Source organism: Hirundo rustica, chromosome 34 (assembly GCF_015227805.2).
Source record: "Hirundo rustica isolate bHirRus1 chromosome 34, bHirRus1.pri.v3, whole genome shotgun sequence".
NCBI lineage: Eukaryota > Metazoa > Chordata > Aves > Passeriformes > Hirundinidae > Hirundo > Hirundo rustica.
Window position 1 is genome coordinate 241,971 of NC_053483.1, and position 23,782 is coordinate 265,752.

Consider the following 23,782-nt stretch of genomic DNA (forward strand, 5'->3'; position numbering starts at 1 on the left):
AAGGTGAAGCTGGAATGGAAGAAGGGCAGTTCCATGGTGTCCACCCCTATCACCCAGCACTTAAGCCCTGGAGTGATTCTCTGGGGCTCAGGGTGGGGGGTGAGGGGGCAGATCCACACTGAGGGGATTCCCCCCTATGTCTATTACCAATGGGGTTCCCCCCACCCATGAGCCAGTGCTGCAGCGCTGTGGGGCAGAGGGGATGGGAAAGAACCGGGAAGAAGAGGAGAGAGGAGGAGCAGGAAGAGGAGGAGCATGAACAGGAGAAGAGGAAGCGGGCGGGATAGTACTCGCTGTGTCCGAAGCCCCCACGGCCCTAAGAGCATCGCACCCCCAACACCCCTCAGGTGACTAGGGAGGGGGAGTTTGCCCCAAATATATTTGGGGGTCTCTGGCAGGGATGTTTTTGGAGGGGTGTTTGGAGCTTGCAGATTCTGGAATCTAGCCCCAAATATCTTTGCATTTCCCTGAGAGGTTTCCTTGGGGGGAGGGGGGTGTGTTTGGAACTTGCAGAACTCCAGAGATGAGCCTCCAGAGATGTCCCTTGTGCGGACATTGCGGGAGGCATCCATGTAGCGATCGCCCGGTACTGGCGGGACAGGACATCAGTTCTGGGAATCCCCGGGAGAGGCAGGGGAGTGTAACAGGGGGGCCCCGGAATGGGGAAAGTGGAGAGAGGTGATACCAGAGTTGGAGGACCCCCAGCAGCGTTGAGGGTTGAGGGAACACAGAGATGAAGGGGGCGTTCAGAGTAGCAGGGAGAGAGAGGAGCCCCAAGTGCCTGGAGTGAGGGGAGCCGGAAGAGGGCGACCCTGGGATGACCTGAGAGCTAAAGCAGAATCAAGGAAAAAGGAAGCCCTGGGTGCCCTAGCATCCCTAAGCAGGACTCCAAAGTGGGGAGATCACCAGGATCCACGGGGACCACAGAAATCCAAAGGAGGGAGACCAGCTAGGGGGAACTCATGGGAAGGATTTTTTTGGATTGATCCAGAAGGATGTGGAGCAGCGTGAAGTGACCATTATCCACATCTGGTTCCCTTGTGCCACTGGGAGGGAATTGGGGATAAAACGAAGCCTGGGAAGGAGAGAGGGGTGGGGGATGTGAGTTTAACTAGGATTTGTTTTCTCATTCTCTTGTTATGATTTGACTGGACATAAATTCACATAATTTTCCCAAAATGGGTCTGTCATGTCCATGGCAGCACCAGGGGAGTGCCCTCTTCCCTGCCCTGATCCAAGCGCGAATCTTTCCTTGGGTGTTCTCTGCCCTGTCTGGGACAGGAAGGTACTGCTGGAGCAGCCTTGGTGGAACCAGGCACCCGGCCAGGCTCAAACCATTTTATGTGGCACATGTAGCCTGCGAATGTTAAACACAAAGCTTAAAGCAAACAAGAGGTTCTGGAGGGTATTCTCCACCCCTTTGCCTTTCCTGGAAGCTGTAGGGCAACACGCTGGGCACAACAGCCCAGACTTCTGGAGCACAGCCAAGTGCTTAGACTGTGTCTGTGAACTCGTTGCCCTCATTCCCAGTCTGTGATGATACTTAAGCAGCCCCAGGAATCTGTGTCCATTCTCCATGAGCTCATATTTACACAGGCCCAGGGATTTGGTTCAATCTCCATGAGATTGGCTGTGAGGGTGAATTCTGGAAAAACAGCTTCCTTCTGTAAAACCTGGGGCTGACTGAGTTGGCACTGGCTACAAAGATGCCAGGGATAGGATGGAACTGAACACCCAGATCATGGCCTCAACACTGGGGGGGATTGAAATAATCAACTGATTAAATAAATGTAGCAAATTAGAGAGTGGAAAATAAAACCCCAAACTCTTTACTTTTCAGCTGGTTTTATTGAAGCTTTTGCCACCATGGGGTTGTTTTGAGTGTCTGGATGTGTTTTTTAGGTGAGTTCTAGTTTTTGCTGCCTTGTAAGTGCTATTCAGTGATTTGACTGGGTTTTTTTTCAGCCCCCTCTAGCTCCTGCAGGAGTGTCTTTGTGGTGGGTTAGTATTTGGGGGCCCTTAGACCCCTTAATGTAACCTCAGGTGAGCAAAGCCACCCTGAGCAGACACAGGTGTGTCCCTGCACTGCTGCAGGGAGGGGAGAGACCCCCTGGCCCAAACACACTTCTGCCCTCCCCAGCTCTGCTCCCTCTTGCCCCTTTGCAGGTATGAGGGTTAAGAGGAAAAACCTGCATCATTCTTCTGCTTCCAAGTATAGAGACAGTTTATTTAAACTCTTCTGGAAGGGAGTTGGAGCCTTTCCCTGGAGCAGAGGCTGTGCCCAGGAGTGGGAAATGTCTCTGTATGGGGAAAGTTGGTAGGTTCCACCAGCCCTAAGTCATCCATGGCACTTGTGGCCTATGGGTGAAGGGGCCAGAGGAGCACCTGGGAGAAAGTTTGTGAGCTGGTACCTCCCTGCTCTGCAGAATTTCCTGAAGCAGCTGCTTTGATCCAAAGCAGGTGTCTGAGTGGATGGGAGTCAAGAGATCTGGGAGAGAGGAAATGAGAGGAAAAGGTTGGAGGGAGAGAAATTTCTGTGTCTCCATCCCCTTTTCCAACGTCTTCCTCCCCCACCAGTTTTTCACCCCAAAATGCCCCAAGCTGCAGCCTGAAGCAGGAGGAGTTGGGGGGTTGAGGTCAGTAACAAAACACCACATCAATTAAACCAAAGTTCAAGCATTTGGAAGGGCACTAACCATCCTTTTGGTTCTTACCTTTGTAGACACAGGTAGGTGGTTCTCATATGGAAAATATTTACCTGGGGGAGGTACCTGGTGCAGAGGCTGGTAATTTTATTTACAGTGATTACAAAAACATCTGCTGGACATTTATATGAGGGACTTATGTAGTTGTAATGAATATAGAAACACTTTGCAGTTGCCAGTGACTTGACAGCAGCATCCACAGGTATTTCCAGTCTGTGTCAGGCAACCCTTGTTCTGTTTCTCTGACTTTTTTTCCTTATAAATATTTAGCAAATTGTTTCTGTGGGACCAGCTTTGCTTTAGTCAGGAGAGCTGTGCCTACCCAGGAGGCTGGGAGTATTATCAGCTTTTTCTGTTTTTATTTTAGGACCACAGGAGCATCCTGGTAAAGCCCCAGGAGGAATCAGGATCTGGTTGGGCCCTCTGAGTTTGGGGTGTTGTCCAAGATCACCTCGTGGCAGGAGGATCTGAGGGACACTCTTGTCCCTGAAGGGTGCCCTGTCACCTCTGTGGCCCCGGGGATGGCAGAAGCCCCTCATGAAGAAGGTATAGAGGCATCATCCCCTGCCCCAGGAGCTTCACGAGCTGTCCTGTGCAGGGTGGGGAGTCAGGGTTGGCTCAAGTGAGGCCATCCAGCACCTTCTGGGGTGGCCTGGAATGGGGGCTGGGGCTGAAAACCCTTCTGGGCTTGTGCAAGCCCTTGAGACAGCACCTTTCCAGGGCACCCACAGCCAGCAGGAGTTGGCTGAGGTTGAAGCAGAGTTGAAAAAACCAAGCAAGTCCTGGTTTTTTGAAAGCTGAAATTGTGTTTTCCTTCCTGCCGCAAATGTAAACCTGGTAAAGGAACTGATGCTTGACTGTCCTAGGAGGAAAATATCCCAAATCAGGGGTTTCCCGCTCCCCACTTCCACATGTGAGTCAGAATTCGCTTTGTTTGCACAGGTGGAGACTCAGCTGCTGTGATGGAGCTGCTGCAGCAGAGAGCAGAGGGAAGGACCAGTAAGCCCCAGTTTGGTTGTTTCAGGATATGGCTCAATGTGTTGAGGGAAACTAAAATGGTCAAAGGAGCTGGAGGAGAGGGAGTAAGAAATGTCAAAGTGCAAGCTGAGGGTCTGGGGGATGGTGCCCATTCCACAGTGGATGGCGGGACAGAAGTGATGCAAGGAGGTTGGGCAGCCTCAAAAATCCTCGGAAGTCAATAACAGCACTGGGATGCCCCCTGGATGGATCTTGTGTACCACTGGGAGCCTCCAGTGTGTTTTGGGGCTGTGCTAGAAGTTGTTGAAGGCACCCATAAGGGTGATGTGAGAGCTGGGAGAACGTGGGGTGCTCTTCACACCTTTCCCATGTGGTTTGTCCCAAGATTTCAGCTTCAGGTGCACCAAAGACAGAAAGGTGACCATTGCAGTCACCATGCTTGCTGTGATGCTGCTTCTCACAGTCACCATCATCGTGCTGGCAGGTGAGTGGCTGGGGGTGCAGGAACCACCCAAAAGTCTCCCTGGAGAAACCCCCCAGCATGAGTCACTTGGGCATATTGTGCTTGTTTTCAGCTAAGAAACACCCGCCCTGCACTTCTCCCACCCTGCCCAACTGCCTGGAGAGTGGGATCGGCTTTGGAAACAAGTGTTTTTACTTCCTGGAGGAGGAAGTGGACTGGGAAGGGAGTCAACATTCCTGCCTCTCCCGCCAAGCCCACCTGGCCACCATCGACTCTAAGGAAGAACTGGTAAGAGAAACCCCTGAGGAGAGGGTGTGGAACAGCCTTTGGGGAGCAGATTTGGAAATTGCAGGAAACTGCCTGAAGAGAGCGGCATGGAGGTACCTATGAACCTTGCTTTCCCCACCAGCATTTCCTCCTGCGCTATGGGAACTTCATGGAGTACTGGGTTGGTCTCTGGAGGGAAGGTTCTGGACCTTGGAAATGGCTCAATGGTTCCCTCTTCAATGCCCTGTACGTCCCATCTTCTGGAGAACAAAACTATGGCCTGGGCTGAGCTGGGATGGGGACTGGATGCTGGAGGCACAAGTAGATATAGATCTGATGAGGTGGGAGCAATCAAGCACTACTTTCCCTGAATGCTAAAGCATTCAGACACAACCCATGGATTTGTGGGATGCGGATGCTGATGGGGGCCTGGGAGCATCCCTGGATGAATTCCCTGGGACCCAGAACATGAAAATTGAGGAGTGCAAGGTTTGGGTTCTGCATGGGAATCTTGCTTGGGAGGTTGGTCCTTGTTCCTGCAGCACTGTTAATCTCTCTGGAAATGGGAATCCCTCCTGTCCCAGCTGTGTCCCATGAGCTCTAACTTTGCTGTTAATCCAGGTTTGACATCCAGGGCAATGGCCACTGTGCCTACACGAACTCCCACAGGATCAGCAGTGACAGGTGCTCTGAGATGAAATTCTCCATCTGCAGCCACCTGCAGAGATACCCCAGTGAAGTTCAGAAGGATCCAGAAATCCTGAATTCCACCTGAAACCTTCCTCTTAGCAGACATCCACCACCAGCTGCTGTTAGCCCCACACAATGTGGTAGAGTCTCTATCGTTTGTATTTGTTTAAATTTTAGCTGGAAAACAGCTTTGAGGTTGGGAAGAGTCTGTTTGCTGAAACTCTGTCAGTTGAGATAAGTCCATTTGCTAAAGTGAAAACCAATGATTGTGCAAAAAAAAAAAAAAAAAAAAAAAAAAAAATCAATCAAAACTTTCAGTCTGGAGCAGGTGATAAAGAGGCAAACTGAGTAGGAGTTGCATGTGAGAAATCTATGGAGGACTGACCCCATGGAAGGGACCCCACCCTGGAGCAGGGCAAGAACTCCTCTGCCTGTTGGGGAAGCAGCATAACCCCCCTCCCATTCTCCCTGCACCAGTGGTGGGGAGGGGGGAGGGAGTTGGGGATAAAGTGAAGCCTGCAAAGGAGGGAGGGGTGGAGGAAAGGAGTTTAATTAGGATTATTTTTGCTTGTCATTTTACCTTTTTTGGTACACCAAAGGCAACAGCCCATGCACAACAGCCCAAACTGCTGGAGAACAGCGGCCCTTGGCCAGGCCATGTTCCCTGTCTGTTTCATGTTTCCTGTTTCTCCTGTGTCCCTCAGCTCTGTGAGGCTGGGGCCAGCAGCAAGACCCAGGGTGGCCCTGGGGGAGAACAACCCTGAGTCCCAGCTGAGCTAATTTGCCCAGTTCCACCCAGAGAAGGCCCAAGGTCCCTCCCAGAATGGGCCCTATGGTTCCAAGTCACCCCCCAGTATGGTTCCAGTCACTCCTAGTGAACCCAGCATACTCCCAAGGGTTCTCATTCACCCCTAACATGGTTCCAGTCACCTCCTGCATGATTATTCCCATTATGGCTCCAGTCCTTCCCAGTATGATTCTGGTATGAACCCAGTCACATTCAGTATGATGACATTTGTTCCCAGCATACTCCCAGTTGCTATATTCCCAGTATTATTCCAGTAACTCCTTTTATGGTTGCTCTATGATCTCAGTCACTCTCAGTCTCTCCCAGTATATCCCAGTTACCCCCAGTGTGTTTCCACTCCCAGTTGCTTTCAGCAAATTGCAGCATGATTCCAGTTGCTCTTAGCCACTCCCAGTCACCTCCAGCATGATTGTGTCTTGAGTGTAAAAATATTGCAGTTTGAAACTTAGACCTGAAGTATTTCCAACAGAAGTTATAAATCCCAGTAGACTGTGGGACAGCAACTTTTCCTAGAGGATGTGCAGCATCACAAAGACTTCGTCAGTGTAACTGTGGGTGCTTGGAGTTTTGTCCAGAGCCACTCTGGGATGTTATGGACTCTGGGATGGCAGGACTTCACCTGCCACCAGCCCTGTCACCCTTTGCCACTACAGCTCCTTGGACCTTGTTTCCACAAGAGCAAAACACAAAGTGTTTCTGCTGCTCCCCTCTTTGCACAAATCCAGAGAGCTGGGATTTTTCCAGACTCTTCTCTCTCCATTGTTTCTTATTCCTAAAGAACCAGTACTCCCTCCTGATGAGCACCCTGAGTTCCAGCAATGGTCACCAGCTCCCCTTCTTGCTTAAAAATCTTGAAACTGTTTCTAAGTGCTGCTCCGTTCAGCTCCTGGACAGCTACCCTGCACACAGAGCTGGGAAAAAAATCCACTGGTCACCTCTCATCAGGGAAGTGCTGCCGTAGTTAGAGGTGTGTGGGCAATCTCTGACCGTCCATAGATTTTTCATACATCTCTACATGGGGTGTGCAGATAAGGTTTTTTTATAGAAAGGATGGAGAGTGCAAACACTTTGTGTGACACTTCCCCTCTCTGTGTTTGTTCCTTACCCATGGATACAGAGACATCCAAGAGCCCCTGGCACAGACAGACCCTTCTGTCCCTGGGTAAGGGAGTGCAATGGGAGTGGGTGGGCAGTGAGTCCTGGACAGCAGGCAAGACCCAGCTCCAGCCCTGCCAGGCCCTGACAAGGCTCAATGCCAGCTCCTGTGGAATGGGAAAGCCCTTCAGCCTTGTCCCTGCCCAGAGGGGCAGTTCTGGCCTGGCAACACAAGTTGTTCTCCCCACAAGGTGCAGGAGATGAGAACACAACTCTTCCAAACACTGCCTAGAGCCACAGCTTTGGGTGCTCCCCAGGAACCTCAGCTCTGGCAGCTGCTCTGGGAACCATCCTCTGCCCCAGGCTGCAGGGGATGCGGTGGGAGTCCACCTGGGCTCTGCCCTGGGGCCATCCTGCAGGGAGAGCTGTGCACAGGCAGGATTTAGTTCCTACAAACAGCCAAGCCAGGGGTGCAGGGCAGCTGCTCCAGCCTGGCCGGCACTGCTATGTGCTGGGCTGTGGAGCTGGGGCTCCCCACAAAGGCGATGGCACTGCTGAGCCACAGGAGACAAATCAGCTTCAGCCTGAATCTCACTCAGGTAGGGGGGGTGCGCTGGGAAGAGTGTGGACGAGAAAGAGCAGTCACAAAGTGTTGTGTTCCTCTGAGGAATGTTTTTTCCCCTCAGAGTCCCCCTGAAGCCTGTGCTATGTAGTTTAACCCTTCCTCCCTATCTTACCTACTCCTGACCCTATTGGCTCAGGGCCAATATCTTTCCTTGGCCCAAAAACTAGATAAACACCCGTCTCTTCCTGTTCGCTTTCTCTCCTGGCTCTCCTGGAACATCACATCGAGAATAAAGCTTGGATGGAAGCTGGGGGTGAGAGCCACTCTTTTGAAATCTTTATTCTGTCTCTATGAAATATATTTCCCTAAAACCCCTGAACAACTGAGCTAGCTATAGCCCGGGGGGTGGCTAGAGGGAGTATATTTCAACAAAGCTCATCCTGCTGGAGGGACAAAGGAAGAAGAGTGGGGACACAGCAGTGAGAGCAACTGAGGGCTGCAGAGCAGCTTTGAATGATGTTGTAACTTCCCACAGCACCCCCGAGACCTTGCTGTTGTGCAGCCAGGGACAAGCAGAGCGGAGTAGCCCAAGCCCTTCCTTGTCTGCAAACCAAATGAGCAGGTGCATGGCTTTTGGAGTCCCACCTCTGCTCTCCCTGTGGGGTTTTGTTTTGGTTCGGCTGTCTGCCCCTCCATCCAGCAAGTGCTGGTGACACAGACCTCTTCTGAGACCTGGGCAACAGCCAGTAACCCACTTTATTGTTCCAAGCTTCGTTTTGTAGCTAGTTTGAATTTCCCAGGCTTGGGAAGCCTATTGGTTGCAAATCTCTGCACCGCCCAGATCTCTGGCCAGTGCTGTGTCTGCACCCAGGGCTTAGGTGGGGAACCTGAGGTCTTTGTTCCCCTAGGGACATCTAGAACAAAGCCAGGTTGGCCGAATTGTGTCTGTTATAATCAGACTCATTATGTCCAGCTGTAAACCAGCTGTACCTCGCTACATCTCCTCCCTTTGGTTTTATTAAATGTGCAAATTGTTTTCTATTATCCCATTTGCAAGGGCGCTTTTTGCAAGTAGGATAATAAGACTGTATGGGTTTAATTTGAATGAGGTTTTGACAAGCTTAATTGACCTCAGCCAGCAATGTGTCTTACGTACCACTGGAGTCGCAGGACTCACTTCCAGGAGCTGTCAGGCGAGATCACAGTCTTCTAGGCTAGCATGTTACCAGTTAACTGCTTATGGTTACTAATTACAGCTTAACACTAAAACAAAAATTCAACTTTTAGAACAGTGAGAAAAAAAAATTAGCAGAAAAAAAAATGTAAACAGAAAAAAACCACTTTGTAAACAGAAAAACAGTTTGTAGACAGATAGAATCCTTAAATGAACTGTCACTTTGAGAGTCCCAGATCTCCATGAGGTAGGTAAATGAGCTGTTTCTATCACTGTTCCACACACAGTTCCACAAAGTCTGTTGAAGAGCTGAGTGGTGAGCCATTTTAAGGCTAATGTGGGATATTTTACACCCTCTAATATAGTGGCCCCTGTCAAAAATCTGTTCCCATCGAACTCCCCATGCAGATAGAACATCCCTCCCCCACAGGTTAAGAGGTGCAGCAGTGATGTGCGATCGAATTGTAGCTGTTTGTCCTTCAGGATTTTTTACCAAAACAGGCTTGCTGCTCAAACTGCTTTGTGTGGTTCATTCAATGCCAGCAACAGTAGATTCAGCAGGCTTGGTGGGCCACAATGGAGGACAAGTGTGGGCAGAGATGATTATAACATTTGCTCCTGTGTCAATTAAGCCATTGACACTTATCTGTGAAGGCTTAGTTTGAGACACTGTAATAGTACAAACCATATTTAGGTGTTTGCTTGCCTATGACTTGAGTCCAACACACCTGGGACTGTCCTGTCGATTCAAAGCCTTGGTCTCCTCCTTGCCTGGAATCTGTAATGAGTTCATGGTTATTGGGATTGAGGTGGTTAAATCTATGCCAGCTGATCCACTTCTTCTGGCTGTGAGTTGGTCACACAGGCTTGTACCAGAGGGTGGGAAAATATTTGTGTCATTATGCATTTTCCTCTTGCATTGGGTTTCCCATTTCCCTGGTTTTGGAGAAATTGTCCATTAACATGAAATTTAGACCTGCGTACCTTGATCACATGTCCGAATCTCCCACATCAGTTGCAGTTTGTATTCATACCCCTCTGTTCTTGAAGTGTCCCCTGTGGTATAGGCTGGTGTGGACAGTTTGTCTTTATGTGGTCTTGTTGTCCACATTTGAAGCAATGGGGTGTTTGTTTAACATCAGCTGTAATAGTATTAGCTAAAATAGCCATGTTGTGAGATCCAGTCCCAACCTCAGCACATGCATTTATCATATCCTCTAGGGATGGGTTCTCTTTAGGTAATGCATCTATAATTTTTCTACAGTCCTCATTTACATTATTTCATGCTAGCTGTAGGATTAACTGGCTCCTTGCTTCACTGTTTGCTATCTGTTTTTCCATAGCATCTCGCAAACGTTCTACAAATTGCATATATAATTTGTTGGGTTTTTGTTTTATACTTGAATAATTTTCAGTAGGCATAGACTTATTTGTAACTTTTGTTAGAACTCACATTGCTAAGTCTTTTGCTTGGGCTAGAATTGGGGAAGTCAGGCATGCTTGAGTTACTGGGTCTTCTATAGGGGATAGTACTATAACTTGGGAAATCCCTACCCCAAAATATGGATCTTGTTTTGGGGCCCTTGAATTTTCCAGTCCCTGGCACTCTGCATAGGATTTCCACATCAATTGAAACATCATATCTTGCACTGTAGTGCATGGTAATGTCACTAATTGCTTCATGTCATATGGAGTCAGTTCAGTAGCAGTTATAAACTGAAGCATATTTGCAACAGCAGGTGACCCCAGTCCATGTTTAGCAGCCAGTTGGAGTAGCTCTGAAAGGGTTTGCCAATTAAAGGGAACACACTTGTCAGGTGTATTACCATTACCTCGTATGACTGGGTATCCTCTAATCTCTCCCTTCCACTTCTTCCAGCTTTCTGATGATGGTAGACACCTGGGTACAGAAATTAGTTCAGCCCCCTCTATATAACTGTTTGTATCACTTCCTGCTTTACCTCCATGCAGAAGACAACTGGGTCACATGTCAGGATGGCTTCCAGCTGAAACATTGATGGGGCTGGAGATGGTGCAGGCAGGGTTGGAGGGGCTTGTTTTCCAAAGCTCGTGGCAGGGTGGAGATTAGGTTCCCTCTGTGGGTGTCTTGTGGCTGCAGATGTGATGATGCTATGGTAGGAGCAGGACTGAGGCACTGGGACGGGCTTCTTGAGGGTAAAACACAATACTCCCGCAGGGCAGGCATGGGGTATTCCGGCTCTGCCCAGCATATAGGCACAGGCGTAAGTTTGCCTCTTGCTGTGACACCAGTCGGTTCTGGGATTCCTCTGCCTCCCCCTGCCCCACCCCGCCCTGGAGCCCTGCCACATGGGTGGATTGCATAAGCTGGGTCTCTGTCTCCTGCTGCAGTTTCTGTGCCTGCACTAGCCCAGCCACATGGTGGGATTGTGTAATCTGGGTCATTGTGTTCCGCCACGGTTTGACCACCCGCTGGGGCCCCGCCATATTGCGGGGGGTGGGAAACGGGTCTCAAGGGAAAGCATTCCATGGGGAGGGTGCATTCAGGGTGGTATGGCCCTGGGGAGATGTGATTTCCTCCAGCCACCCCATCCATGAGGTCGGAAGGGTTCCCAACCCCCCTGCTATCTCTTCAGGTATCCATTTCTCTGCATTTTCATCAGTATTTAACAGTCTCATCAAGTCTAAAATAAGTTTCCAGGGCTTGATAATTTTAATTCTATTTTGATCACCCCTAGAGGTGGATTTAATTATAAATTGTCCAGTTCGCACCCAAGTATTCAAATCAAGGGCAGCCTCTTTAGTTGTATTAAGTCCATTGTCCTTAGCCCAGATTAGTAAATTTTCCAATGCCTCTGGATTGTAATCGATTTCCCATTCTTCTTAAAGAGTGGACCATACCTTGAGGGTTTGACATCCCTGTACAGAGATCCATCCGCCCTTGGCTCCAACAATTGCTTTCTGTGTTCAGGGGTAGGTGCAGAAGAAGTCTGAGTTTGATCAGTTTTCCACCACAAAACAGCTCTGCTGCAGTTTTTTTGTAGCTTTTGCTTTCTCCAGCTCCCACACTGCTTTTGTGTCTCCTCTGCTAGTACACAGAGATGGCTGTTGACCTCACACAGGGCACCACGTGTAACACAAGGTCTGGCGGGTTGGAGACAGATATACAACACAGACCTCTTCTGAGTCCTGGGCAACAGCCAGTAACTCACTTTATTATTCCAACCTTCGTTTTGTAGCCAGTTTGATTTTCCCAGGCTTGGGAAGCCTATTGGTTGCAAATCTCTGCACTGTCCAGGTCTCTGGCTAGTGGTGTGTCTGCATCCAGGGCTTAGGTGGAGAACCTGAGGTCTTTGTTCCCCTAGGGACATCTAGAACAAAGCCAGGTTGGCCAAACTGGGTCTGTTATGATCAGACTCATTATATCCAGTTGCAAACCAGCTGTATATTGCTACATGGAGCAATATTCATGCCACTGTGAGCATAGACCCTGACTCATGTCACACTCTTTTTCACAGGGGCCATTGAATAGCCATTCCGAACACATATACTGAACATATGTAAGCTCACATGGAGATGACCCTGATGACCTCAGATGACCCTGTCTGAGTCTCTCAATAGCCCCTATGTCAGGAACAGCTTCAAAACCTACAGCAGCTCATAGATGAACAGCTATCTCGGGCACATACAGCCATCCTCTAGCCCTTGGGACACTCCTGTATTCTACATATCCGAGAAAAGTGGTAAATGGAGACTTTCACATTACTTGAGGGTGGTAAACGAGGTCATTGAACCAATGTATGTTTTACAGCCTGGACTTCCCTCTCCAGCAATGATTCCTCTTGATTCGCTCCTCATAGTCATACATTTAAAAGCCTTTTGTTTTACCAGTCCCTTGCACTCTGACGATGCACTTTGCCTTTTCAGTACCCACCCTAAACCGTGTAGAGCCAACAAAAAGTTATCATTGGACAGTTTTGCCACAAGGCATGTGCAACAGCTTGACTATATGCTAGAGGGTGGTAGACCTTACTCTGCAACCTCTGTGCCTCCAATTTCCTGAGGCGACCATATACTACTACATGGATGATATTTTACTTGCAGTTAAAGATCATTCTGTTTTGTGTTCCATATAGGTGGCTGTCATTCAGGCAGTTAAAGCAGCTGGATTAATCACTGCACCCAAGAAAGTGCAGCAGCAGGCTCTGTGGCATTACCTCGAGTGGAAAATTACTCAGCAGACTATCTGGCCTCAGCCTGTAAAGCTTTGTGTTAAAGATAACTTGACCTTAAATGATTTGCAGAAATTATTAGGTTCCTTGAACTGGTTACATCTCATTCTAGGTTTATACACAGAGCTTTTTCACCCCCTGTTTAATTTATGCAAAGTTAACCCTGATCTCAACTCTTCATGACAGCTAACTCTGGAGGCTTAACAGGCCCTTGAACACTGTGGTCAGGTGCTCGTAGAAATTACTTCTCTGCTGTAGACTCCAGGACGGTGTGGATGAATGTAGACAAGAGATCTCTGAAGTTGGGTTTTAGAAGATGAGGTTTATTGTAAAGGATATGAGGCCTTGCTCTGAGCTGCCAGGCGCAGCTTGTGGCAAGGCCTAGGGAGGTGGGGGAAGGGAGAGGTAGGGAGAGGAAATTCCAAGAGAGTAAAGTCCTCGGGGAAAGGTGTCAGCCCCCTTGGGACCCCTTATGAGGGCTCTTCAAGGTGGGCTGGAACAAGCCTTGGGCCAATGGGGTTACAGATACCTGATAGTTCAGGGGAGGGGTACAGGTGTGGGATGAACCATACATTGGGGGTAAGACAGAACATTCCATTTGACCTCTGGGTCTAGCTGCAGGTGACCTTCAGCTGGTCACATAACTGTTTTCCCAGACATCCAGTAGCTAATACATCTCAAACATCAAGACTTACTTTCAATTCTATCTCACTTACAGGTTTCACATTCTCAGAATCTAAGCAATCATATTTATAGGGCTTTCTGGCTTCATCCTCCCCAACAATGGCCCTGCTTATGCTTCTGAACACTCTCCCATCTTACAACAATGGGGTGTCTCCCACAGGACAGGTATCCCTCACTCTCCCACTGGTCAGGTTATCATTGAACGTGCCCATAGAACATTAAAAACTGTGCTTGAAAAACAAAAGAAGGGAGAGTTGGAGTGCCCACATGACAGGTTAGCAAAAGCCCTGTATGATCTTAGTTTTCTGAATTGAGTTGAAGCTGGCCAAACAGCATATGAAAAGCAATATTCTTTTGATACAAAGGCTTGTCCCAGGCCTCCAGTAATAGTAAAGGACCCAGTAACAGGGCAGTGGGCAGGATCTATAGACTTGTTAATGTGGTGCAGGGGTTATGCTTGTGTCTCCACAGGTCAATATATGAAATGGGTTCCTTTGCGGTGTGGGCTACCATTCATTGCACCATCCTGATTGGCGAAGGCACTGCGAGTGTCTTACCCCCTACACTGGATGGCGCAAACATATGGATCACCCTTGCAAATGTTACACACACTGATACTATGTGGATCTCTATGACAACCCCTAGTGATGCTTGGTAGAGGTCCCCACTAGCAAGAAGCATTTTGGTAAGCTGTATGATGGGAGTGTGCAGCAAAACTGCATGGCCCCAGGTATATTGCAGCCCAGGTGGTGGTGCCAGGACACCTGGCAAAAGGCCTCAGGATGGGATGAGACATGGTACAAGGATCTGAGAATGATGCATGTCTTTCCAGATTTGCACTTGCAGCCACAGGAAATAGATACACTAGGGACTTTATGCGCTTTGATATGCTTTTACATTGATGATACATTTGACATTTATATGAACAGTGTTAACTTTGATGTCTCTCCTAAAGGTATTTTCAGCAATGCTTTCTTGTGGTGTAATCAGACCTTGGAACGTCAGCTGACACCTGGAATAAGCGCTATTGCTCTCCCCTCAGACTTATTTTTAATATGCAGAGAGCATGTCTAGAAATGTATACCACGCAAAGCTGTTGGTGGACCTTGAACCATTGGACAAGTAACCTTGTTTCACCCAAATTGGACTGCTCTAATTGCTGCACAGCATTGGGTTAGGTGCAGCACACAGGTACTCAGTGAGAAGTGTGATCCAACAGTAACCTTCTGGAACACTGCAGAGCACATTTCTGCCAGCTTAATACCAGCAATTGGTACTGCTCACCCTTTGGCTTCTTTAAACAAGCTTGGCTGCTGGCTTGCAAAGGAAGCTAATGCCACTAGTGCTGCTCTTTCAGCAACGCTAATTGACGTAAGTTGGTGCAACATGCAACACTGCAAAACAGGGCAGCCATTGACTTCTTGCTGTTGGCTCAAGGCCACGGGTGTGAAGATTTTGACATATGCTGCATGAACTTAAGTGATCAGAGTCCATTCACGAGAATATTAGTAATCTTGAGCAGCTCACTAAACAGCTACAGCAACATAATGAGGGTGATTGGTGAGGGGTGTCTTCATGGCTCGACAACCTTGGCATAGTTATCCTTTGTGTGTTCTTAATGATTGTGATATGTATCCCATGTATTTTATCCTGCGTGTAACAAATGATCAATAGTAGCCTTAATAGGATAATGGCTTTACTGGCTGTGGTGTTTTAGGCAGATTTTGGGAGAAATTTTCCTAAGGGGCCCCCCTCCCCTCTCCTAACCGGTTCGGGAAAAGACTTCTTTAGAGACAAGTGGAAAAAACCTGTTTATTAAACAGGCAAAGCACTCCCAGCACAATACCCGATGACAAGAGCTTCGTGCCGCTTATGGAGGTATAACAAACTTAAAGAAAGTCTCTTCTTGAAGATAGTCACTGTGCTCCACCGCTCTGTCTCTGCTGACGTTGGGAGAAAAGGAGATGTTCAGGGCTGGTCTTGGTGGGGTGGGTCCCCTGTGGAGGCCCCCCGGTGCTTCCCCAGGTCCTTAGTCCAGAGAGGTTGGAACAGTTCCGAGGAGAGGGCAAAAAAGCAAAAAGGAAGGGAAAAAAAAAAAAAAAGGGAAAAAAAAGAAAAAAAAAAGGCAAAAAGCGTCAGCTATCCTACAGCGTCTAACTACGCTAGCACTAAACTAACTAACTGCCGGGGAAAAAACAACAGAGCTTCTTTCGTCTTGCCGTGTTCCAACTCCCCCGCTTCAAGGTCACTCCGATGAGCAGAGTTTTCCTGGGGAAAAACAAACCGCGCTTGCCCTCCCCCCTGCACCCAATAGACGATTGGGGATACACAGTCACTTGAGGACATCTTCCACCCCTTACCTCCATATTGTCGACTTACAGACAGAACTAATGTATATTCTACATAAAACTTCTATCTATTCTCCCCACAAAAAAAAAAGAATACAAGCAATACCCATCATGCTTCTGTCAAGTTCCACACTGAGCCACTGAATCTAGGCTCCAGGCTGCAGGGCAGAAGGATTCTTCTCTCACTTACTCATACTTTCAATACTTGCTCACACTTTCAACACTTAACACATACCCTCTCACTTACACATTTCTTTCTATTTCATTCTGCGTGGTTTAATGTACAGACAATGGCAATAGCATTCAGCAGACAGTGATGTTTGTAAATGATTCTCACCCAACAATCAGATCTCCCTGAGGTACACATCGTGTTGTTCCATCTTTCTGCATTATCCACTATGTGCAACTTGGTCTTTGAGCAAAGACAACTCCACGAATGGGTTTGTCTGTACTTGAGGCAGACTTGATCTACACTGTCTTCCCTAACAGACTTCTGGCATGCACTACTGGGACTTTATCTTCTTCTATTGTATGCAGAGGCTCAGCCTCGGCAGGGCGTGCTCGGTTGGTGGAGCCTCGGGTGTTGACTAACTAGGTGGCCTTTGCTAAATGCTGCTCCTAATTCTTGAAAGATCCCCCCCTTAATGCTTTTAACTGGGTTTTTAATAATGCATTGTGCTTCTTTACTTTGCCTGCAGTAGGTGCATGGTAGGGAATATGGTACACCCACTCAATGCCATGTTCCCTAGCTCAGGTGTTAATAAGGCTGTTTTTGAAATGAGTACCGTTGTCTGATTTAATTCTCTTGGGGGTACTATGCCTCCACAAGACTTGATTTTTAAGGCTCAGGATGGTATTCCAGGCAGTAGCATGGGGTACAGGGTAGGTCTCTAGCTACCTCGTGGTGGCTTCTACTATTGTGAGCATGTAGCGCTTGCCTTGGTGGGTTTGGGGAAGGGTGATGTAGTCAATTTGCCAGGCTTCTCTATACTTATACATGGACTATTGCCCACCATACCATAGGGGCTTCACCCGCTTGGCCTGCTTGATGGCAGCACACGTCTCACAGTCATGGATAACCTGAGAAATACTGTCTAAGGTTAGATCTACCTCTCGGTCTCAGGCCTACTTATAGGTGGCATCTCTACCCTGATGGCCTGAGGCATCATGGGCCCATTGAGCTAAAAACAACTCTCCCTTGTGTTCCTAATCTAAATCAATCTTTGACACTTCTATTTTTGCTGCCCGATCTACCTGCTTGTTGTTTCAATGCTCCTTATTAGCTTTACTCTTGGGGATGTGGGCATCTATGTGGTGGACTTTCACAGGTAGTCTCCTTACTCTGGTAGCAATGTCTTTCTACTCCTTAGCAGCCTAAATTGGTTTCCCTCTACGCTGCCAATTAGCCTCTTTCTACCTCTTCAGCCATCCCTACAGAGCATTGGCTACCATCCATGAATCGGTATAGAGGCAGAGCCTCGGCCACCCCTCTCTTTCAGCAATATCCAAGGCCAATTGAACCTTGAGTTCTGCAAGTTGACTTGATCCACCCTCTCTTTCAGTGGCCTCAGCAACCTGTCGTGTGGGGTTCCACACAGCTGCTTTCCACTTCCAGCTCATCCCTACAATACGACAGGAACTGTCAGTGAAAAGGGCATAATGCGTCTCCTCTGCTGGCAATTGGTTGTATGGTGGAGCCTCTTTAGCCTGTGTCACTTGCTCTTGTTTTTCATCTGTGAGGCTAAAATTTTCACCCTCAGGCTAATTGGTAATTATTTCCAAAATCTCAGGGCGATTCAGTTTACCCATACGGGCGCACTGCATAATAACAGCAATCCACTTGCTCTATGTGGCATCAGTGGCATGATGGGTGGAGGGAACCTCCCCTTAGAACATCTACCTTAGCACAGGCAGTCGGGGTGCCAGGAGGAGTTGTGCTTCTGTACTAATCACTTCTGAGGCGGCTTGAACTCCTTCATAGGCTGCTAAGATTTTTTTTTTCAGTTGGGGTGTAATTGGCTTCAGACCTTCTGTAACTTCGACTCCAAAATCTTAGTGGCCAGCTTTGAGTCTCACCAGGCACCTTCTGCCAAAGGCTCCAGGACAGGCCATTGTTCCCGGCTGCTGAGTAGAGCACGTTCTTCACATCTGGTCCCGTCCTCACTGGGCCAAGGGCCACTGCATGAGCGATCTCCTGCTTGATCTGGGCAAAAGCTTGTTGCTGCTCAGGGCCTTAGTGGAAATTGTTCTTTTTGCGGGTGACTAGGTAAAGAGGGCTCACAATCTGACTATACTCGGGAATATGCATCTTCTAGAAACTTATAGCACTTAGGAAAGCTTGTGTCTCCTTCTTATTGGTTGGTGGAGACATTGCTGTAATCTTGTTGATGACCTCAGTGGGAATCTGCCGCTGTCCATCTTGCCACTTTACTCCCAGGAACTGGATCTCAGGAGCTGGTCCCTTAACTTTACTCTTCTTGATAGCGAAACCGGCTTCCAGGAGAATCTGGATGATTTCCTTTCCCTTCTCAAACACTTCTGCTGCTGTGTTCCCCTACACAATGATGTCATCAATATACTGTAGATGTTCTAGAGCATCACTTTTTTCTAGCGCAGTCTGGATCAGTCCATGGCAGATGGTGAGGCTGTGCTTCCACCCCTGGGGCAGTCGGTTCCAGGTGTACTGCACTCCCCTCCATGTGAAGGTAAACTGAGGCCTGCATTCTGCTGCTAAAGGAATGGAGAAAAATGCATTGGCAATGTCAATTGTGGCATACCATTTTGCTGCCTTGGACTCCAGCTTGTACTGGAGCTCCAACATGTCTGGCACGGCAGCACTCAGTGGTGGTGTCACCTCATTCAATGCACGGTAGTCTACAGTCAATTTCCATTCTCTTTCAGATTTATGCACAGGCCAGATGGGGCTGTTGAAGGGTGAGTGGGTTTTACAAACTACTCTTTGGCTCTTCAGCTCTTGAATTATCTTATGGATTGGAATCACAGCATCTTGAGTTGTTCTGTACTGTCGGTGGTGCACTATAGAAGTGGCAATTGGTACTCGTTGCTCTTGTACTTTTAGGAGTCCTACTGCAGATGGATTCTCAGACAGTCTAGGCAAGTGTTGGAGTCCAGGGCATTCCTTTGGTTGCCCTGGAGGGTCAGGGACCTGGGCAGGGGGGTCTGGGACCCCAGCCCAGAGCCCAGGGCTCAGAGAGACACTGGATTTGATTTCAGTCCATGGGAGAGGCTTCTTGCACTGCAGGAAGCATTGCAGGCCACAAGAGTGTAAAAATAGTAGTTTAGTATATCACAGGGTGAAAAAACAGTGGGTTTGGGATTCTTGGCATTGAAGTGAATGGGGCAAGATGGAGAATTTAGGGCGTTGTCCCTTTCTTCTTCCTTCTTGTTCCCTCACTCTATTTCTGCAGTGACGTTGGCACAAAGTAGTTAGTGAGGATTGGGTCAGAGTAAAGATGACCTTTTTAGTAATAGTGATAGACATTGGTAATAAATAGTAAATAAAGAATACGTAGCAATTAGTGTAAAAGATAAGGACAGCCCAGAGACAGGGGGAGTCACCAGATGTCCGAGCCGCAGCAAACATCTTTTGGACACTGAGAAAATTGTAAGATAAGAACTAATAAACGAAGCATGTAACCTTGAAGATTCTGTCTTTTCCTGCGTTTGGCACAGAGCTTTGCAGAGGGCCAGAACTCTAAAACCACCTGAATGCCAGAGAAGTTAAACTCCAGGGAAAAGGAACCCCCGACAACTGGCGTCCCTGGGATGGGCAGAGGCAACTGCCATCCCTGAGTGGGCAGAAACAACTGGCGACCCGGATGGGACAGAAACAGGCAAGGTGTTTAATTGTGAATGCCCTCTGTCACTACAGCTGCTATCTCGAATGCCCACCTGAGTTCTTTTGGGTCTTTGAAATACTCACTTCAGAGGTAATCTATGCCTAAAATGCATGGGGCCTCTGGGCCAGTCACAATAGGGTGTTTCTTCCACTCCTTTCCAGTTAGGCTCACATCTGCTTCCACCAAAGTAAAATCTTGTGATCCCCCTGTCACGCCAGCGATAGAGACAGATTCTGCCCCTACATGTCTTGATGGCATTAATGTGCACTGCGCACCAGTATCAACCAAGGCCTCATATTTTTGTGGTTCTGATGTGCCAGGCTAATGAATCCACACAGTCCAAAATACACAGTTTTCCCTAGCCTCTACCTGGCTAGAGGCAGGGCCCCTCTAAGCCTGGTTATCCTTCTTTCCTTGAGCATATGTCTTAGAGGTTCCTTCAAGGGGGTCGGACATGTCATCATCGTCATACCTGGCAGTTCGGCTACGGGCAACTGGAGCCGCTTCCCTTTTGGTGGAACTCCCTCTTTGAGTCTTGACTTCCATCAATTCACACACCCGTTGTGCCAGGGCAGCCATAGATTTTCCATGCCATCTGTTCATATTTTCTCCGCAATCCCGCAGGAAGAACCACAGCTCAGCGCGGGGAGTGTATCTTCTCTCCCTAGCCGAGGAGCATCTACGTTGGGTACTAGAACCTCTGATCTGTACTGCTGAGATTTGGAGAAGGTCCTCTCTAATCTCCTCCCTGAGTCTCTTATGATTCTCATCTATCTTATCCTCTAGTTTCTGTAGACGTGTTTCTACAGCTGCAATTCTGGCGTGTGTTGGGCCATGCACAGCATCTGCATATGCTCGGAGCTTCTTCGCCATATCAAGCACCGTCTCCTCCATGTCCTCCCGCTTCATTACTGCTAAAGCAGAAGCGTATTCTAATGGCCCGAGTCGTATAAGTTTTCGCCATATCACAGATGTACATGATACCAAGTCTGGGTTCTTAGTGTTTATGTCATCTGAGAAGACCATCTCTGCCACTGCTATTTCTCTTAAGCGTTGAATCCCTTGTTCTATGGTCTTCTATAGGGTTTGCTGCATATAGAGATCATCTGCACACAAGTATCTTTCTGCCACACTTCTTAGGACTTGTATCCAGAGACTGCAAGGACTAGCTTCTCTCATCATCTCCTGGTCGATGACTGGATTATATGACAGGGATCTTAGATGCCTCACTTCAGTGCTATCTAGAATTGTAGCCTCGCCTGCAGCATTCTAAAGACGGACTAATAACTAATTATAGATTTATCGGGTTGTCGCTGGTAATTCTTTCTTAGGCCCTGAAGGTCCTTTAGGGAAAAGGAATCAATATTGGCTTCTGATCCTGTGCTAGAAGCTTTGGCTTCTGATTTTGGTGAAGGTCCTTCTCTTGGGTCATCATCATGCACTGGTGGATCGGTTTTGAGTGTGTGCTTTTTTGCCGGAGCAACTGCCAGGGGCTTAGGCTTACTGTCTGCTTTAGCTGCCAACTCAGGCTCAGGTTCTAGTTTAGCTGATGGCTTCATAACTGGGGTGTTGGCTGTAGCCTGAGTGACTGGGGTAGCTGTTGATTTGTATCCCTTCCCCCCTGCCTCTGTCAGCTGCCCTACAGTATCTAGCAATGTGCGATAAGCATATGCTAGGGCTCAGCTTACTGCAGCCATCTTTTCCCCTTTAGACTATCATGGTACCTCTCTTTCAGGTATTTTCCCAGCTCTACTGGATTCTGAATTTGTTCCCGTGGAAAATCTCAGACTACAGGGTCAGAGAATTCTTTGAGGAGTTGGCCCATATCCTCCCATTCTCCACACCACTCAGGATTTCCTCTGCCTGGGTCAGGAGTTTCATCAGCTCTTCTAGAAATCTCAGCCCATATTCTAGAGAAGCTGCAGACTGTATAGAGAAAGCTTACTAGATGACATACTAGAAAGATGGTCTCTTTAACACTCAGGGGAAACTCAACATTCTCCAGCAATGATTTAACTGATTTAGAGGAGAAGAAGGAAACGAAAGACTGCAAAGCTTCATCCTCTGCTCCTCCTCCCACAAACAGGGTGAATAACCATAACCATGACCCATACATACTAGGAAAAGATCTTAGCACCTTTATAAACTTCCTATAAATTATTATCATTAATACTAAGGCTAATAGTTACTCTAATCTGTGTCCTTCTACTGTAAAATCTGCGTATTAATGACAATATTGGGGCTATCTCTGGATATGCAAATAAACTTAAGGACTACAAAGGTATTAAGACCTTAAAGAAGCCTAAGAATCCAAAACACATCAAGGCCCCCATCCTAAGAGACATGAGTTTAAGCAGCATAGTTACTGACTGTTAAATACTAATCAGTACAGGGTTTTTCCACTCTCTCGTGCCCCACGTTGGATGCCAATAAGTTTATGGTGGTTTTAGGCAGATTTTGGGAGAAATCCTCCTAAGGGGCCCCCCTCCCCTCCCCCAACCGGTTCGGGAAAAGACTTCCTCAGAGAGAAGTGGAAAAAACCTGTTTATTAAACAGGCAAAGCACTCTTAGCACAATACCCGATGACAAGAGCTTCGTGCCGCTTACGGAGGGATAACAAACTTAAAGAAAGTCTCCTCTTGAAGATCGTCACTGTGCTCCACCGCTCCGTCTCCGCTGACGCTGGGAGAAAAGGAGATGTGCAGGGCTGGTCTTGGTGGGGTGGGTCCCCTGTGGAGGCCCCCCGGTGCTTCCCCAGGTCCTTTGTCCAGAGAGGTTGGAACAGTTCTGAGGAGAGGGCAAAAAAGAAAAAAGGAAGGAAAAAAAAAAAAAAGGACAAAAAAAGAAAGAGGAAAAAAAAAAGGCAAAAAGCGTCAGCTATTCTACAGCGTCTAACTATGCTAGCACTAAACTAACTAACTGCCGGGGAAAAAACAACAGAGCTTCTTTCATCTTGCCGTGTTCCAACTCCCCCGCTTCAAGGTCACTCCGATGAGCAGAGTTTTCCTGGGGAAAAACAAGCCGCGCTTGCCCTCCCCCCCTGCACCCAACAGACAATTGGGGATATACAGTCACTCCAGGACACTGGCACAAACAGTTTTAGCTGCGGAACACATAAACAAAGAAGGGGGAAATATTACCGATAAGTAAAACTTTACGAAAAGAAGGCCTTGTAAAAGCATTGCTCAGGCATGTTACTTCGTCTAAGTGGAAAAGGATAGTGGGAAAGAGACTCAGCTGAATTAGAGGTAGAAAAACAAGCTATATAACAATTGTGTGTTCGCATTTTGGTGTATGGTGGTTTGGTGAACTATGTTATGCTTTAAAACTATGTAACTGATAATGGGCTGACTGCTTAAGAAGGCCTGGTTATTGCAATAAAGCAGCTCTCCTGTGTGCCTGCCTGGGGACTCTGCGTCACTACAGATCCTCACTCACATCAACCCAAGGCTCTATTTTGACCAAGTGGGGCCTCATGGGACACACGAGTCACTGGGACATTGCCAGGCCTAGTAGAAACAAGGATCCATTATTGCACAGCAAGGCCTTATGGGCCCTGGGAGGCCATTGTGTCACAATGGAATCTGATGGAAGCAAGTGTCCACTGTGACACAGCAGGGTGTTGTGGAACCCAGGAACACCACTGTGATGCAAGGCAGTCTCAGGGAACCAAGTGTCAGCTGCAAACACAGTGAGGCCTCATGGAAGCCAGGTGCTACTTGGATATTGCCAGGCACGTGGAACTCACTGTCCATTGTAACACAGTACAGCCACATGGAACTCAGCAGACCATTGTGACAGCATGGAATCTCATAGATCCTAGGCTCTATTTTGACAAAGTGCCTTCTAGGTGCCTCCTAGAACACAGGTGCCACTGCAACATTGTCAGCGCTTGTGGAATCCAGTGTCCATTGTGACACAGCACAGCCTCATG

At 48.0% G+C, this 23,782-nt stretch overlaps 2 protein-coding genes across 4 annotated transcripts in view; one reads left to right on the forward strand and one right to left on the reverse strand.

The window, feature by feature from the left end:
- The window catches only part of LOC120764669 (zinc finger protein 239-like), a 96,130-nt gene that overhangs the window by 64,461 nt on the left and 7,887 nt on the right, over nt 1–23,782 (reverse strand). The gene's annotated exons all lie outside the window — the stretch shown is intronic.
- Nucleotides 248–23,244, forward strand: LOC120764670 (C-type lectin domain family 2 member D-like). 3 transcript variants are annotated; one of them, XM_040088666.2, is made up of 8 exons: nt 271–347; nt 1,841–1,902; nt 3,073–3,251; nt 3,648–3,704; nt 4,069–4,167; nt 4,259–4,434; nt 4,556–4,659; nt 5,035–5,369. In XM_040088666.2, exons 3-8 carry the CDS (start codon nt 3,227–3,229, stop codon nt 5,186–5,188), a joined length of 615 nt encoding a protein of 204 aa, XP_039944600.1. In that variant the 5' UTR covers nt 271–347; nt 1,841–1,902; nt 3,073–3,226; the 3' UTR covers nt 5,189–5,369. The 3 variants fall into 3 exon arrangements, with proteins under 3 accessions (XP_039944601.1, XP_039944600.1, XP_058279839.1); XM_040088667.2 differs by lacking the exon at nt 3,073–3,251 and having other exon boundaries at nt 248–347; XM_058423856.1 differs by lacking the exons at nt 4,556–4,659; nt 5,035–5,369 and adding an exon at nt 21,584–23,244.

Bases quoted from the DNA above. Each gene is read 5' to 3' on its own strand.
- LOC120764670 (XM_040088666.2), top strand. From the start codon at position 3,227: ATGGCAGAAGCCCCTCATGAAGAAG. The intron at 3,252-3,647 runs GTATAGAGGCAT...TTGTTTGCACAG, and splicing joins AGAAGCCCCTCATGAAGAAG to GTGGAGACTCAGCTGCTGTG. The intron at 3,705-4,068 runs GTAAGCCCCAGT...GTTTGTCCCAAG, and splicing joins GAGAGCAGAGGGAAGGACCA to ATTTCAGCTTCAGGTGCACC.